We start from the raw sequence: 18,817 nt of genomic DNA, 5'->3' as shown, positions 1-18,817 counted from the left end.
GGGATATTCTAGTTCAATAGACTAAATATTTTTCAAGACTTCTGTTTACAATTCAGATTACTTAAGGCAGCAACATCACTTATACATTGAACATAATTGATTTTCTTTTAAATAGCACTTCAAATGCTTGGTGTAACAAACTCCCAAGTGGTTAACTCATAACTATAAGAAATTAAACATATAGTGGCTAAGTTCTCTGAACTGTTTTAATATTTTACAGGCTTAATATTTCAAAACACTTTTCAGCTAAAAATCCCAAGTCTAAATGCTTTTTAAATTAGAATCTTAATGTACTTTATGTCAAGTATGTTCAAATACTTCAAATAACAAATGATGAACAGTTAAATCCAGTGAGTACAAAAACTATTCCTGTATTCAAAAATAAAGTATTGATAACTAGGCAATTGTTTCCTAACTTCTTTAAAAATTGGTACTAATTACACATTTCATTTAAGAACTACAGCATTCAGGCCAGGCGCAGTGGCTCATGCCTGTAATCCTAGCAGTTTAGGAGGCCAAGGTGGGTGGATCACAAGGTCAGGAGTTCGAGACCAGCCTTACCAACATGGTGAAACCCTGTCTCTACTAAAAGTACAAAAATTAGTCGGGTGTGGTGGCACGCACCTGTAATCCCAGCTACTCAGGAGGCTGAGGCAGGAGAATTGCTTGAACCCAGGAGACATAGGTTGCAGTGAGCTGAGATTACGCCATTGCACTCCAGCCTGGGTGACAGAGCAAGACTCTTTCTCAAAAAAAAGAACTAGAGCACTCAGTGAAGTTTTGCTGATGAGTACTTTAAGCCCCAGCAGATATACTAGTTCACAGTGCTGGAATGATGAGGAACTCAAGTTTGCAGACTTCAGTATTTTATTAACTACATTAGCTAGTTCAGTGTTAAATGAGGTTAATACCAACCTTGATGGCTGTAGTGAGAATCAGATGAAATAATACATGGGAAAACACTTAATATGTAATGTACAATCGATGGTGGCTATAACGTGATCTATTTTTAAAGCCATCACATTTTTCTTCTGAATTTAGCTCCAATTAAATAAACAATCAGATTGTAAGTAAGCTCCATTATTGCATAGACAGTACTATTTTTTTGTTCACTATTATATTCACCATACCTAGTAGTACAGTATATATGAAAACAGCTTCAGTAAGTATCAAGTGAATGAATATGCTATCTACACTTTGCAGATGAGTGGAAGGGCAAATAGAATGTGACTTGCCTAAGTTACGCAAGTGGATTTTGGAGACAAGACTGACTCTAGGTCTTCTGACTCCTAACTTTTAAAAATTGGTATGAAGGTAAAAGTATGAAATAAATACTTTCTGTAAATAAATAGTAGCATAATTTGGGCATGGCTGTGTCATTTTCCAGAGAATAGTTTCAGTTTATATCAAATTTATATAACAAAAATGGGAAGTTATAGTTATATATGACACAAAAAGCAAATTATGGAAAAATAATCATCAAACTTGTATATGGATATTCATAAAAGATAAAAATCTTTTTTTAATGTTTTTTTTTTTCTTAGGGGCATTACTCTAATGTGCCTTAATTGTGATTTCCTAAGAGATGTTTCTGGCTTAGATAATATGGCTACACACTTAAGTCATCATGAAACTCATACTTGCCAAGTTGTAATGCAGAAAGGTACGTATATGTAACTGTGCAACTTTAGATTTTTGATATTTATTCCAGTATTTTTGGTCATACACAATATGGTCTCTTTACTAAATCATTATTCTCACTCATCATATTTCATATGCTGTTGTAAATGTAAAACTTTTCTTCTAATTTCAGTTTCTGTTTGTATCCCAACTTCTGAGCACCTTTCTGAGTAAGTTTAATTTTTATTCAGTGCATTTTACTTTGATGGATGTTAGCACTATTGCATTTTTAAATGTATCATTAATATGAATGAAAAGTATTAAAGTATTTTGTTTTTGTTTTCTTAAAGCTGCTTGTTGAAATAGGTTCCTGCTCTATGGAGCTCGTGACCTGGTGCAAGACAAGTTGGAATTTCCTAAGTTCAAAGTTCTGAGATGTTTTCTTACACAAAGGCAGTTAAGCAGCCAAGTTCATGACACTAGCTCTCTTTATTCAGCTCTTTTCAGCTTTCAAATGGGATTAGATTCCTATTCCACCTTATCTTTGTGTCAGGTTGACATACCTTAACATATTTTTTTCTCCAGTTTGCGCTGTCTAAAAATAACTTCTGTTGCTATGTCCTTTCTTTGCTTAAAATAATTTTTGTTTTTCTCCGCTGTACTTGCCTTCAGAATGTTAGATTCCAAATGATATGGCTGTTTGTCTTTTTGTCTGTTTGTTTGCTTTCTTAATTTCTTATATGTTTTAAGTTTTAGGCCAGATAATTGTCTTTTTCCTCATTCGTTGTCTGTCATTGTGCTATTTTTCTTATTTTTCAGATGCAGAAGCAGCCCAGAGATTTCAAAATATGTCCAGGGTATACCTGGACAGTGTCCCCCTTCGATGGACACAACTGATGCCTGTTCTCTCTTTCCAAGGAGTGTGAATAATTTGACTGTGGGACCTGCTCTTAGGTTGTGGCCTCAGGAAATCAGATCTTGGGGAGACTCCCTTTCTACATGGCTGGCCTCCCATAAGGCTGATGCTGTTTGGCCAGAGATGGCTTTAAGGCCCACCAAATTGAGCATACTTCCCACTGGGGGCTTTGGCTCATGATCTTAAGTTTATGAGGCAATTATGACCAAGAAAAGCCCATCAAATCGCTGCTTCAACATCCAAGTTGAAGTTTAGTCATTTTGGCTGCTGCCCTTAAATCTTTCTCTAGTATGAATGCAGGCCAAGGAATATTAAAACTCTAGTTGTTAGGAAACCATGGCTATTTTCATATCCTTGGAACAACAGGTCTCCACAATTATGTTCCAAAATTGCAGTTATTTTTGCTGACATATAAAATCTATTAACCAGTAATAATTCTGTAATTTTTTTAATGATAACAATTCTTGCATTTTGATTTTTTTAAATTAATTTAAATAGCTTGGTTTTATGTTCTCAAAATTTATTAATGTCTATTTTATGATGTCTATTTTTATATTATTTTATTTAAAATTTGTTAGTGTTTGTTTTAAGAACTCCAAGAGATTTCATAGAATTCTCTACAGATTTTGTATAGCTGCCTATTTGTAGTTTTTAAATTTGGCTGTTACTCAGCCCATTAGACATTATTATTAGATACTCTGTCCCATTGGGATTATTATTAATATTACCTCAGTTGTGAGTTCTTAGGTGTAAAGAATTGGCAGTACTACTTGCAGACCTTTAGAGCCAGTTTTAAGGTTACATATTTGTCATGTATGATGTAATATCTACTAAGCCATTAATGTAGCTCCTTTGGGTAAAGGTAACATATAAAAAATATGTATGGTAATCAGTAATGCATGTATTTCTTTCCTTTATATATTTTAAGTTTGGCATGTGTTTATTTTAGTTACATTGAATATAGATCTAAACACTTTTGATACTATTATTTTCTTTTAATAAATTATATTGTTTAAGTGCCTCAGGAATTATTTGGTAATGAATAAAAGGTATACATTTTATCCTATGAAGAGGAACATTGCTCTAATTGTTATATGGAAGCCTTGTTACTTGACTGCAGACAGAATGTTGTATCTACTTAGTACACCTTGCATTTTTTTCTTGCAGTACAATGAAAAGGTTACTATTTATACTCTACTAATTTCTTAAATTTAAAAGACTAGCAAAATGCCTTTTGTGATATTAATAGCATAAGGATAGGAAGGCTCTGAAATTATGACTCAATGGTAGATTTTTACTGTAAAATCAGAACTTCTATATTTGCATTTTAGAACAATTTTAAAGCCAGTTTAGGTGACCACATATTATATGATGTGTTTCTTGCAATTAATTATCAAAAGAATTATTAGTTCTAAATTTCCAAACTAATTTATATCTGAAATGAAAGGTTTTCCAAAATCTCCACAAGTGGTTTGTTTCTTAGTAGTGGACTTAGTGATATACTAGTTTTTTTTGTTTTTTTTTTTTCCTTATTTGTCTCTAGGAATTTTTGCTGTCTACCCTCTTTCTACCCAGTTTTTAAAAGTTTATCCAGAAACTATAACTTTTTCTATTTTAAACATTAGTTCTCTATTCATTTACAGATATTCACCTTACCTTGATCATAGGTTGAAAGTAGGATAAACCACATTCTTAATATAGTAATGTAGGAGTACAGTCAACCCCCCATATCCTTGGGTTTCATGTCTGCAGATTCAGCCAACCATGGATTGAAAATATTTTGGCGGTGGGGGGCGGGGAGGAGAACAATGAGAAATAACAATACAGCGGTAAAAAATACAAATGAAAACAATACAATATAACAACCATTTACATAGCATTTACATTGTATAAGTGACCTGAGCATCTGAGGACTTTTTTAGTCTTGGTGGGGGCTTGGGGAAGTAGGGAGACTTGTGGGATGAGGGCAGGTCCTGTAACCAATCCCCTACCAATACCAGGGAACAACTGTACTTCTTTGTGGTCTTACATAGAATTTTATTTTTTATAGTATGTATCAAATTCATTTTCTTAAAATATGAACTCTTAAAGTTCTGTCACCAGTAAATTCATTTTTTAAAAAAAGATTGGTTCAAAGAAAACACTTGGCAGTCAGTACAAAATTTGCTTATTGTCGACAATTAGTTGAATTTTATTTTGGTGCTAATGAGTTTTAGCTTGAGTCTAATCCCACCTTACCATCATGTTATTCTAGTTTATTCATCTGGTCAGATAGCCATTTCATGCATATGTGTTTTTTGGCTACTATTGAATAAAAGGTGTGATTGGTTCAGTTTGAGTCCATCATCATTCTTAGGAAAATAATTATTAAACTACAGAGGCTCAGATTCTTGCCCTGTTTTTGTCACATTTTGGCAAAACACTTTTTTGTTCAGGGAATATTTATTGACATCTACTTTGTGCCTGGCAGTGTCCTAGGTATTAGAAATATAGACTGAAATCCCTGGTCTTAGGGAATTTTCATTACAGTTGTGAAAGACAATAAAAATTAAATAAAACATATAATATGTTAGATGATGATCAATACTAGGGAGAAATATGAATCAGAGAAGGGGGATAAAGGAGTATGGGGTAGGAGTTGGAAGGCTACCATTTTTAATTTAGTGAGGCCTCACTGAGAGATGACGTTTGAGTGAAGACATGAAGCTGGCAAAGGAAGTGAGCCATTTGAATATATATCTAAAGAGCATTCCAGGGAGAAGGAATAGCTAGTGCAAAAGCCCTGAAGTGGGATCATTTCTGATTTAAGAAGCTTGAAGGAGACTGGTTTGGGTGCAGTGGAGTAAGCAAGGGAGGGAATAGTAGGAGGTGGGACCTGTGAGGTAATTTGGGCCACATGGTATAGGACTTTATAGTCCTGTGGAATTTGGCTTTTACTCTGAGATGAGCAGTCACCAGAAGATTTTAAATAGAGGAGAGCTCAATAAAAGCCGGAATAAACAAAATATAGAGGGTTGCCTGTATTACTCTAGCTGCTGTCTTGAGACTAACTTTAGAAAACCATGTGCAGAATTAGGGAGACCAATTAGGTAGCTATTGTGGTAATTCAGGTAGGACATGGTGGAGGTTTAGACTAGGATGCAGTGTAGGTGATAAGTGGTTTAATTTTAGATATATATTGAATTTGTGGAAGGTTTGGATGTGAAATGTGAGAAAGAATGTTGAGGATAACTACATAGTTAATAGTCTGAGCAACTGGGAAGATGGTGGTGAGAAGACTATGGGAGGAGTAGAATTGGTAGGGAAGATGAGGACTGTGATTTGGGACATGTTTTAGTTTGAGATACCTATTAGGTATCTAAGTGGAGATGTAGTCATTTGTCTTTATGAGTTTCAGGGAATGTTCTAAGCTATAAGTATCATTTAGTATTTTAAAACACCATGAGGATGAATACAGGTAAAACTGGGGAAAACTGAATGAAACTGGTGTATGAGCAGTCAGTATCCTGGTTGCGATAATATACTATAGTTTTGTAAAATGTTATTATTGGGAGAAACTGGGTAAACATGAGATCTCTGTATATTATTTCTTACAGTTGCATGTGACTCTACAAATGACCCACTCCCCAAAATAATTCAATTTTAAAAAGTCATGGGACTGTATCACAAAAAGGTGGTGCATGTCTGTAGTGTCAGCTGCTTGGGAAGCTGAGGTAGGAGGATCACTTGAGCCTGGGAGGTGGAGGCTGCAGTGAGCCATGATCATACCACTGCACTCCAGCTTGGGTGACAGAGTGAGACCTTGTCTCAAAAAAGAAAAAAAAAGGTCACCAAACAGTATGTGTAAAGGGCAAGATCCACAGACTGTGCTCTGGGGAATCATACAGTAAGAGATTAGGGAGATGAAAAGTAATCAACAAACTAAGGTGTGGCCAGTGATGTGGGATGACAGAGTGAGATCTTGTCTCAAAAAAAAAAAAAAAAAGTCACCAAACAATTTGTATAAAGGGCAAGATCCACAGACTGAGCTCTGGGGAATCATATAGTAAGAGATTAGGAAATGAAGAGTAAACAACAAACTAAGGTGTGGCTAGTGATGTCATGACCAAGGGAGTAGCAGTGTTTTGGAGCCCCTAGTACCCTATTTGTAAAGTGTGGGGTGCTGACTTGTTTGTTTGTTTTTCTTTTCTTTTCTTTTTTTTTTTTTTTGAGACAGAGTCTTGCTCTGTTGCCAGGCACCAGACTGGAGTGCAGTAGCATGATCTCAGTTCACTGCAACCTCTGCCTCCCGGGTTCAAGCAATTCTCCTGCTTCAGCCTTGTGAGTAGCTGGGACCACAGGTGCGCACCACCACACCCAACTAATTTTTGTATTTTTTTTTTTTTTTTGAGACGGAGTTTCGCTCTTGTTGCCCAGGCTGGAGTGCAATGGTGCGATCTCGGCTCACCGCAACCTCCGCCTCCTGGGTTCAGGCAATTCTCCTGCCTCAGCCTCCTGAGTAGCTGGGATTACAGGCACGTGCCACCATGCCCAGCTAATTTTTTGTATTTTGAGTAGAGACGGGGTTTCGCCATGTTGACCAGGATGGTCTCGATCTTTTGACCTCGTGATCCACCCGCCTCGGCCTCCCAAAGTGCTGGGATTACAGGCTTGAGCCACCGCGCCCGGCCAAATTTTTGTATTTTTTAGTAGAGACAGGCTTTCACCACGTTCTCGATCTCTTGACCTCATGATCCACCCTCCTCGGCCTCCCAGAGTGCTGGGATTACAGGCGTGAGCCACTGTGCCCAGCCGGGTGCTGACTTGTTCTAGAGTTCTGTGGTTCTGTTATTCAGTATTGATTCTATCTAAATGTAATGATTTATTCATATGAGGTGAATTTAGAATGCCACATATCCCTTTCCCAACTAGCAGAACAGGAACTCTTGACCTTGAGAAAATTAAATGTCCACATTACTCCTAGGCATGTTTAATTCTCTACACGTAGTCTTGTATAAGCAATCCTCTTGCATTTCTATAAAAGAAGGTAACGGGCTGGGCGCGGTGGCTCATGCCTGTAATCCCAGCACTTTGGGAGGCTGAGGCCGGTGGAACACGAGGTCAAGAGATCGAGACCATCCTGGTCAACATGGTGAAACCCCGTCTCTACTCAAAATACAAAAAATTAGCTGGGCATGGTGGCGCGTGCCTGTAATCCCAGCTACTCAGGAGGCTGAGGCAGGAGAATTGCCTGAACCCAGGAGGCGGAGGTTGCAGTGAGCCGAGATTGCGCCATTGCACTCCAGTCTGGGTAACAAGTGAAACTCTGTCTCAAAAAAAAAAAAAGAAGGTAACTAGGTCAGTGCTTCCCAAATTCTGTACTGTAGAACTAATGTACATAACTTATAAATGGTCTGGGGGGAAAAGTTTCTGTGGCCAAATAAGTTTAGGAAATGAAAGTTAAAAATTAAATAGATCCTGTAATATTGGAATTTTTTTAATGCTATATGTGAACTGTGAATGTCTAAAAGCATATTTACTTGACCTGGGAAATTTTTTTCTTCAATACTTATTAGCTTCTTGACATTAATCTCCATAGAACTGTGTGTAGACTGCTGATACAGATTTATCATTCTTCAGATTTTCTTAGTTGGTAAAGAAAAAGTGGTTTTGTAGAGTTGTCTAAAGAAGGACTCCTAGACATTTTATTCATTTCATGAGTCATCTGTAAGGTATAGTTCATAACTAGATGCTGCAAAATACATTTTCATACTTTTAGAAATTATATCAAGAAAAATGGCGTCCTCATTATTATGTTTGTAGAATCTAAAATATACTTAACTGAGAGACCAGTTATTAGCCTAGTCTGCCCGGATGTAGAAGCAAGGGCTACTTTTGTTAGAAAATATGGTTGCCTACCATGATTTCTCACTAAGAAGCATAAGAATCTCCTATACTTGTTTCTAGCTTCTATCTGTAACTATGCTTAGCTTATCAACCTACTCACCTTCTTTTCTTGAGACCATTGCTATTTCCAGTATTTTATTATCTATTTTATCTACTAGGAAGTTTATTTTGTCAAGCTTTACTTCCTTCTTAGATGGCTTCAGGAGATCTTCCTTGATACTAAGATTAGGAGATTTGATACCCAGCTCTACATTAACTCTCTCAGACCCTTAAAGGGAAAGTATGGTATAGTGGTTAGAGAGCACAGGCTCCACAGTTGATTGCCTAGTTTGGAGTTCCTGCTCTGCTGCTTACTAGGTGTGTGTGCTTTGGATAGGTTACCTGACCTCTGTGCCCAGTTTCTCATTTGTAAAACACAGATAACAAAAGTATAATACTTACTCATGAGGTGTTGATGGAATTAAAGGAGTTAGCATATGCATGTAGTACTTAGAAAGTCTTTGGCGCATAGGAAGCGCTATACCAGCATAAAGTTACTGTTTTCTATTCTTTATGATTTTATTTCTGCCTACATTTTATTCAGATGGAATTACTCTAATCTTCAGCCTGTTTTTCATTGTCACCTTCCATACCATTTTCACAAATCATTTTCTTTCACTTTTTTTTTCTTAATCCAGTATATCTTTCTTTAGAATTGTCGTTACAGCACATACTAGTCATACCTTTAGATTTTTGGTTTATAGAGTTCACTAAACGTATTTTTAGGGAATGTCTATGAATACTCCTAGGTTCATTTTAGTCGTAACTGTCTTTTATAAATAGTATAACTATTTCCCTTTAAATTATGCTTCCATATACTTGACCAGATTATAGTTCATCTGATACTTTGATCTCACCTCTCTGATTTTGAGATCCTTCTGTACTCTCACTCTTGTCACTTTTGACTACCTGGAAAAGTTTACTATCATCTGCAAATGTGGACAGGATACTGTACATTTCCTTTTCTGTATCTTTTATTAAAACATAGAGTAACATTGTTTTTAATCATCCACACTGAAAAATATCTGTTCATCCATACTACTGTGAAATACGGTGTTGCGAAAAGAGTGCAGCTTTGAAATAAGATGATTTTGTGTTTAAATCCTAGTTTTGTATCTGACTCTGTATTCTTGAGTAAATTACTTAACCTTGAAGACCTCAGCTTCCTCATCAGTAAAAGATTTGTAATAAATTCCTTGCTGGGTAGCTGTGAAAAATAGAGATAGAGATAATATATAAAAATTAATTAGACTGGGAACGGTGGCTCACGTCTGTAATCCCTGAAGTTTGGGAAGCCAAGGCGGGTGGATCACGAGGTCAGGAGATTGAGACCATTCTGTCCAACATAGTGAAACCCCTTCTCAACTAAAAAATTAGCTGCTTTTGGTGATATGTGTCCATAATCCCAGCTACTTGGGAGGCTGACGCACGAGAATCACTTGAACCCAGGAGGCACAGGTTGTGGTTAACCAAGATGGCACCATTGCACTCCAGCCTGGTGACAAAGTGAGACTCCATTTCAAAAAACAAAAAAAATTAATTAGTTAAATTATTAATTTAAATAATTTAGCTAAATATTTTATTTAAATTATTTGGCCCTGGCCTGACAGATAGGAGACACTCAATAAATGCACATAGTTGTTGCCACTGCTGTTTTAGCTACTGCTGCTACTACTACCACCACTACTGTTACTGCTGCCCTTGCTGCTATTGCTATTACTGCTGTTACTACTATTATTTCTTCTATTTCCTGATAACAGGAAACCCTGGAAACTACTTATCAGTGGAATGTTCTCATTATTGAGAGTTTTAATGGCAATACACTGTGGTTATTAGTAATTTTAACTTAAAGTTCACAGGTCTGGCAGCATATGTTTCCAAACTGCTGGGTGGATGACATCTTATTGCAGTGCTTTAATGAATCTTGTAAGATTCTCTAATGTTAGAATTGAGAGTATTCTGGTTTTTCCAGTCCAAAAACTATGAAACAACACTGCCTTGTTGAAAACTAGCACAGAGTCCTCTCTGTTTAGAAAGAAAGAATTTCTTTATTGCTTATGGAATCCTTTCTTCAACTAAAACTTTTTATTAATTATTACCAGGCATTTAATTTTCAGAAATCTTGGCTACTTATTCAGTACTACTAATTTTATAAAAACATTTAATTGTGCTAGTTAGCAATAGTCATGTAGCTTTTTCTTTTGAAGTGATTTTTTAAAATCTGCCTTTTTCAAATATTACAGATACTGTAACTCAGTCGTGAGTTCATTTCTCAGTACATTTCTTCCCTTCTCTGTTTTCCTGTTTATCTACCTGGATGGATGAATTATAACAAAATAGAAGTAAAGGCTTGAGTTTTGTATGTTTCTTTTTCTTGCCAAAAAGTCAAGAATAGAATGATAATTTCTTATAGCAGATCTTCACAGTATAAGAATCTGTGGTAAATACATAATGACTCCAGCTTGCTAAACTAGACTACTTAACTGGTTGCCTATTTTATTGTTGAATCAAATGTCCTAAAAGCCACAATGTGAAGAGATTTTTTTTTTTTTTTTTTTTTTTTTTTGAGACGGAGTTTCGCTCTTGTTTCCCGGGCTGGAGTGCAATGGCGACATCTCGGCTCACCGCAACCTCCGCCTCCTGGGTTCAGGCAATTCTCCTGCCTCAGCCTCCTGAGTAGCTGGGATTACAGGCACGTGCCACCATGCCCAGCTAATTTTTGTATTTTTAGTAGAGACTGGGTTTCACTATGTTTACCAGGACAGTCTCGATCTCTTGACCGCGTGATCCACCCGCCTCAGCCTCCCAAAGTGCTGGGATTACAGGCTTGAGCCACCACGCCCGGCTATGAAGAGATTTTAAAAGTTGATTTAGTGCTCCAAGTGACATCCATGTTTGTTCTAAGCAAAGCAGAATGGGAAAAACATTCACAGTCAAAGTATTAGAGTTTAAGAACCCAGCTGTCTCACTAACTTTAAGGGAAAATTACTCAGTTTCTTTTTCTGTGAAATGGGATTGAAAATATTTGTGTTTTGAAGATTTTAAAAATATGTAAAATGTGTTTCACAGATGTTAATGTGTGTATTATACTTTATTAAATCCCCCTAATTTAATGAGGTTTATACTTAGCACCAGTAGTAGCTACATGGCTTATTAACAGTATGATATAGATAACCCTCCCATATATTCTTTGTCACTGAACATTGATACCCTGCTTTTTATGTGTATAAGATTCTGTGTCAGGTGTTGGAAATGAAAAGATAAATAAAATGTGGTTTATACCACCAAAGCAATTACAGAATAATGGAATTAGAAATGTAGACCCTGAATCCACATTTTTTATAGGTCCTACAGTCAACTGATTTCATAATCAGTTAAACAACTAATACCATATATATATTTCATTATGGGATTTTTTTTGTGAATGTTGCATCGGAAGAGAATCTGGACCTATTCCCAAGATGAAATATCACTTTATTCTGTCACTCTCAAACCAGTTAGTCATTAATTATCTTTCATAAATGTAATCAGTAAGTAAACTCTTTTAGGAATAGAATGGTAGCCTTTTTCTATAAACCTTATATTCTAAAATATTATTTATGTTAAAATATATTGTCATTGAATCTGTGATCATTAAAGAATATATGAGTTCATTCCATTATTTTCCTGTGAAATTTTGAACTTACTCGCAGGAATTATTGGCTCTGGTCATAATTCTAAATTATAACTCTCTAGTTCTTACGTGTTCAGAATTGTCAGGAGTCTTCATTTATTTCATAAGATTTTTGAAAAAAAAAAAAACTGATACAATCTGTTGAGTTTATTTTGGGCTTGTTTCCTTCTTTAAACTTTTGAAATGTGACCAGGATTATAGCCCCTAGATTCTCTTGTCCTACCATGGGCATTAATATCTCAAACCAGATCTTTAGGAACTGTAAAATACTTCTTCCTTTTCAAAATAGACAATATATTTGCCCCTGGTATGTAATTGCAAATCATTAGGTAGGATCTGAGCATCAAGATATGGTGGTTTCTGGCAATTTGGACTTCTGTCTTTGATATCTGGTAAGCAGGGAGAATTTGAGACTCAGTGAGATGCAAAAATGAATGCAACTTTAGTGTATTCTTTCATTTAGGACAAACTGTACCAATCTCTACCAGTGATTCTGAGCTTACTACCATTTTTTTCAGTCTCTGGTTCCTAAGGGTCATTGATTCTAGATTATAAATTAAATATCCAGGGTATAATTCAATATTACCAACAAACCAAAATAATAAAATAGAGCCCTAGACTGTCATTAAAATCTGCCTACATTGATGATGGTCTGATATTTTTCTTTACGTTTTTACACGTGAATATTTTGGTCCTTTTGATTTCTTGTCTCTCCATCTTTACCTAGTTCTGTCTTCAGTCTATCTAAAATGATTTTTCTGCTCTATCTTTGTTATAGTAGCTTTAGATAGCCAAATCATACCCTGGTGTTCTAAGATGAATAGATCATTTCATACTAGAAAAAATAGAACTGGTCCTAAGGAGAGTAGACCAGCAATCAAAATTAATGTCTATTGTTCTGAGGGTGAGGTGGAAGCATGGCAGTAGAGATACTTAGGTGGTAAAAGGAACCTCTATTGTATACTCTCAAGCAGATTCTGAGCAAGAAGATTGAGTCTATAACCATACCCATGACAATAATAGCTAACATTGAGCACATGCAGTGTGGCAGGTACTCTTCTAAGTGTTTTGCATTTATTTACTGATTTAATTCTCAAATATTTGTGATATATGAGCTGTTACTATCCTGATTTTATGGATGAGACATCTGAGATACAGATATCTTAAATAATTTGCCCAAGGTCACGCATAGCTGTTAAGTGGAGAGCCTCAATTTAAATTGTCTTCAGAGACTAAACTACTCAGTACTATCCTCTATTGCTTCTCTTCTGCTTGTGCTGGATGTACATCCTGCCTTGTTTGTGATTGGCCAAGAAACTTGATAGGACTAAGCTTCAGTGTTAAGGCCCTCTTTCCACAGAAGGGTAGGCAGCAACTTACACAATCATAGAATTGGGACAGTAATCTAGCATGCCAGTTCACTGTCTCTCATATGTTCTGTTGCTCAAACTTCATAGAAATACTGCCCTAATGATGTTTGCGCAATATAACGTTTGAACAAAGAATGGTGTAAATTGGTCTTTTAGTAGGATTAATTTGGCAGTGATACTCAGCATGTTTTAGAGTGGAAAACATTTAGAGGCAGAGAGATCAGTTTTCCTGGCATGATCATAAGGGAGCCTGATTCACAGGAGAGGAATTGGCTTGAGGCAGTGCAGTGGAAATTTGAAGTAGAACCTACACATTTAATCCTCGTTCTGTTGTTTAATGGCTTTCTAACTTAGCATTTTTAGGCCTCAGATCTCATCTGCAAGATGGGAGTAGTTGAATAGTATAATCTCTTAGGACTCAAGTCTATTACACTGTGATCTCTGAACTGAATTGTCAGCTGTTTAAAAAATAATAAATTGGAATAAAAATGGAGGAGTCATTCTCTGGATTTTGGTATTGAAGTTATGTGAAGAGAAGTGATGGTTGGTGGCAGGGTGTAGTGACTCACACCTATAATCCCAGAACTTTGGGAGGTTGAGATAGGAGGATCACTTGAGCTCAGGAGTTCACAATCAGCCTGGGCAACATGATGAAACCCCATCTCTATAAAAAAAGTACGAAAATCAGCCAATTGTTGTGGTGTGACTGTGGTCCCAGCTACTCAGAAGGTGGAGATGGGAGGATCGCTGGAGCCCAGGGGGTGGAGGTTACAGTGAGCTGTGATCACACCACAGGTACTCCAGCTTGGGCAAAAAATAAATAAATAAGTAGAAGTGGTTGGAATTGTATGTAAGGATGAGATACACAAGAGGCAGGTCTGAGTGCTAATATTTCCATATGAATGTTCTGTAAGCACCACAAATCCAGTATGTCCAAAACTGAATTTATTTTTCCCTCAGAGAATCCTTTTTCCCTCCTCTGAATTCCGTATCATGAATAATCTCTTACCACCCGGGGTAGGCATTTGAGGGGGTCGTATTTGTTCTTCTCATTTACCTTTATCCAGTGTACACTTATATTATTTTGCTTTTAATTTGTTCTCATTTCCCTAAACCAACCTTTTCTCCATTGACTCTTACTATTTTAGTTGAGACAGTCATTAACTGTTTAGTCTTCCAACAATACAGCCTTTTTTCTTTCTGATGCACAAATTTGGTCATACTTTCCTATTAGCCTTAAAGTTCTTAGCATGAACACTTTAGCATGGAAATCAAGACCTTCCCTGAAGAGCCACTTGTATGTTTTCAGCTTCATCTTTGACTACTTTGCTTTGTGCCTGACGTTTCAGTGATAGGAGACCACCAAGGTTCTCATTTAGTCGTCTTGTTTCATACTACTTTGCCTTTGCTCTGCCTTGGATCACTTTACCCTGCTTTGCTAACTCCTGTTCTTGCAGGACCAAGTTCACTGTAGTATTTCACTGCTTTCTTGCCTCTTTCCCTTTCTAGTGGCTTAGTTCTGTGAACAAAGACGTCTCCTCCAGAATTTCCATAATGTAATCATTTGCTTCATTATGTTTTCTTGGCAGTGAACTCCTTGAGAGGAGAGAGAGTCTTTTTTTTTTTTTTTTTTAACTTTGGACTGGAACACTTAGTACAATATCTGAAATATGTGTACAACCTTGTAAATGTTTTGCTCAGGCACCTTTTCCATGTACAAATATACTGATAATTCTGAGAAGAAATTATCAGAAATGGTAGACTAGATGTTTACTGTTATTTCTAAGACTGGTGATTATGATATTAAATTTAGTCCCTGAATATCTTAGTGAAGGTATTTTAATTTTATTTTATTTTGCTTGTGTGTGTGGTTTTTTTTTTTTTTGTTTGTTTGTTTTTGTTTTTTTTTGAGACAGAGCCTTGCTGTTTTGCTTAGGCCAGAGGGCTGGAGTACAGTGTGCAATCATGGCTCACTGCAACTTCTAAGACCTGGGCTCAAGCAATTCTCCTGCCTCAACCTCCTGAGTAGCTGGGACTACAGGTATATACGGCCACACCTGGCTAATAAAAAAAAATTTTTTTTTTGTAGAGATGAGGTCTCACTGTTTTCCAGGCTGGTCTCACACTCCTGGGCTCAAATGATCCTCCCATCTTGGCCTCCCAAAGCAGGGATTACAGGCATGTGCCAGCATGCCTGGCCTAAGTGGAAGGTCTTGATTACTGGCTGACTTTACTACTGGTTGTTTTACAGCCTCTTTTCAACTTTTTTAGTATGCTTGCAAATATTCTTAAGGATTACATTTCTAACATCAGCATTGAAATTTTTGGCTTTTAAATGTTACTGGAAAGAAAGAATGTGGCCTAGATGAAATGAATCTGAATATTTTTCCCCTTACAGCTCTTCTCACCCCGTCGTGTGTTTATAGTGTGAATTAAACCTCAAAGGAACATACTACTATAAGTGAACCAGAATGTTAAATTTTGGATTGGCTGGGTGCGGTGACTCATGCCTATAACCCCAGCACTTTGGGAGGCTGAGGTGGGCAGATCACCTGAAGTCAGGAGTTCAAGACCAGCTTGACCAATATGATGAAACCCTGTCTCTACTAAAAATACAGAAATTAGCTGGTTGTGGTGACATGTGCTTGTAATCCCAGCTGTTTGGGAGGCTGAGACAGGAAAATCACTTGAACCTGGGAGGCAGAGGTTGCAGTGAGCCGAGATTGTGCCTTTGCACTGCAGCTTGGGCAATAAGAGTGAAACCTTGTGATTACGCCTAAGACCTGCAGAAAAATGCAAGTAGGGCCATTTTAGACTTTAGAGGGAAAAGCTTGTCCTGTAGAAATATATCAGAAAGGTCTATTTCAGCAGGTTTTCATAGAGGGGAAAAAATTATTTCCTTGCAATCTTGATCACTAATGATGTTGAAATTGATCACCAGTCAGTCCTTCTGTTCTCTTTGCATTGAAATTTTAAATAGTGTTTGCTATAAATGCTACACCATATTTTTTAAAACTTATTGTAACATTCACAGGTGAGAAATATAATTACTTAAAAGTGGGTCATCAGCTCAGAACTTTGAGCTTAGCAAATTTCACTGTCTTCTACCAAAGTAATTGAATGTCTAAAATAATGACTATTTCAGCAGGTATCTTTAGTGAATAAGAATTATAGGTAAGAAAATTTTTCTTTTTTTCTAAAAGTGTTAATGATGTATTAATGGTCATTAAAATTTATTAATTGTTAAGCATACTTTTATAATTCAAAATTTTAGTGTACATTTTAGTGATGATTTTATAATTTAAAATTTACTGTGTGCTTTTCTAAATATTTTTAAGATTTGTTTTTCTAAATGTGTTCACTAGTTATTACAATTCAGAATACTAATATGGTAAAAGGCACGAAACAAGACTGAAATTATAGGCTTCTTAATGCAAGTTATTTCAATAACTTACTGTGTTCTCACCTACCAGTTTCTTGCCAGTGTAATAGAGAGTAATAAAAACCTCTGTCACCAACCTCCATCCTAGAGATAGCAAGAAGACTGTCTTTCCTCTGTTGAAATGCCAGCAATAATAAACCTGAGTAATGGAGCTCATTTTAATAGCTGCATACAATTAGTTTATTATAATAGGCAAATAATAAAATGATTAGCATGATAATATTTCTTTTATAAGAATATAGAAGGTCTTATTTTGATAACATTTACAACAGTAAGCTGAGAGAGAAAAATCTTTTATGAAATATTTAAACTGTCCTGTGACCAATTTGTTTTTTAAACTGAATTTAAAATTACTAAATGCTTAGAAACAAAAAATCAGTTTTAATATACACATTTATTTCAAAACTTCATTAACTTACTTTTCCATGCTTCTTACTTTTTAGACTAATTTTTCATGTCTTCTACTACTTTATTACTGATTTTATTCTTAAAACTTATTTTCCTTTGTAATTTGTTAAAGCAGTGAAGTTATACTGTATACTTGATGTGATGTCATCTTTATAAGTATTGTGCACAATTAAATATTTGAGAAAATTACAAAAGCTTTAACCCACAAAATGATTGACATTTGTGTATTTTGTCAATTTTTTGTTCAAGTTTTATTCATTTCTATTTGCTTAACAAGTTGGTTATAAATTATTGTAGTGCACTGCCAATCTAGTGGTTTTACAAAGACATAATCTATTTTAAGTTAGCAGTTTTGCCTAATAGCTAAAAAATAGGTAACTAAGTTCATACATTTAATTATTATTAATATTTAGCAAAGTATTAGCATCTGTAGTCCTAATTTTTAAAATATGCCCTCAAAAGATGGAAAAAGAAGGGAGATTTTGCCAACTCTGTATTTCATTGATTAGCCATGAGAGTAGCTTTTAGGATGGTTGACATTTCTATCATATTAGATATCCTTTTTTTGTCAATGAAATTTAAGATAATATAGTCGTTGCTTATGTTAAATATATTATTTCTTAGACTTAGCTATTAAGCCTTCATAAAATTATGTATCACTTAATTCCTGAGTTAATGGCATGTCAGATCAGGTAGCTACCCTACCTACACAGATTAAAATTGAGTTTAATATATAATATCACAAATAATATTTAGTCATTTCTGTAGGTTCTAAAACAAAGATCCTTTGGATAAGCTAGCTTTTAGATTAAACTGATTATTTTACAAGATTTTCTGGATGGCATATACCTTTGTTAATGTTATAATTTATAATTAATATTTTTAGAAATCAAGAAGTTTTATATTTGAGCATTGCTTATGGAAGTGTTAAAGAGAATATATTCCTCAAAATTCTAATTATTTCTGTGATTTTACTGCCTCCAGAGTAAATTAACAATAATATATATTTAAGTGGAATTATGTTGAATTTCACTGTAGGTAAAACATTTATCTTTTTTCACTTTTAAAGTCCTGTAATCGTAAATCCTGATGCATATTACTTATATAAGCATATAACAACTTGCCTTTAATTTTTAAAAAGTAATTCCTGTTTTGAAACTGTTTTACTAATCTGTATGTCTTTTATTTTAAATTGTACTTAGTAAAGAGAACATTTCTTAAATGCCCTTTTGTTAGAGAACAAGGAAATATACGTCTTTATTTATTGATTTAGCACGTTTATTGAATCTACTGTTTAGTCTCATATATTTAACTTTTACCTTAAAACATTTACAAAGATCAATTTACAATTAAAGCATAAAATGTACATTAGTTTCGATCTACATTTTAATAATTTTAGGCATGCAGAAAAAGAGTTGTTTCATATTTTATCATATGTATAAAATAAAATATTCAATACTTAT

At 35.4% G+C, this 18,817-nt stretch overlaps 1 protein-coding gene across 7 annotated transcripts in view; it reads left to right on the top strand.

The window, feature by feature from the left end:
• Nucleotides 1-18,817, top strand: part of ZNF280D (zinc finger protein 280D) — a 106,528-nt gene that overhangs the window by 75,326 nt on the left and 12,385 nt on the right. For 5 of the 7 annotated variants that reach the window (XM_039469154.2, XM_039469157.2, XM_039469156.2 and 2 more), the window contains 2 exons: nt 1,545-1,663; nt 1,814-1,850. In XM_039469154.2, the coding sequence (XP_039325088.2) occupies nt 1,545-1,663; nt 1,814-1,850 (156 nt within the window). Of the gene's footprint in view, nt 1-1,544; nt 1,664-1,813; nt 1,851-1,970; nt 18,815-18,817 lie in introns of those variants that run through there. The other 2 variants (XM_074393822.1, XM_074393824.1) reach the window with 2 other exon arrangements.

Source organism: Saimiri boliviensis, chromosome 2 (assembly GCF_048565385.1).
Source record: "Saimiri boliviensis isolate mSaiBol1 chromosome 2, mSaiBol1.pri, whole genome shotgun sequence".
Classification (NCBI taxonomy): domain Eukaryota; kingdom Metazoa; phylum Chordata; class Mammalia; order Primates; family Cebidae; genus Saimiri; species Saimiri boliviensis.
The sequence above is the reverse complement of the archived record's forward strand: the minus strand, read 5'-3'. Positions and strand labels throughout refer to the sequence as shown.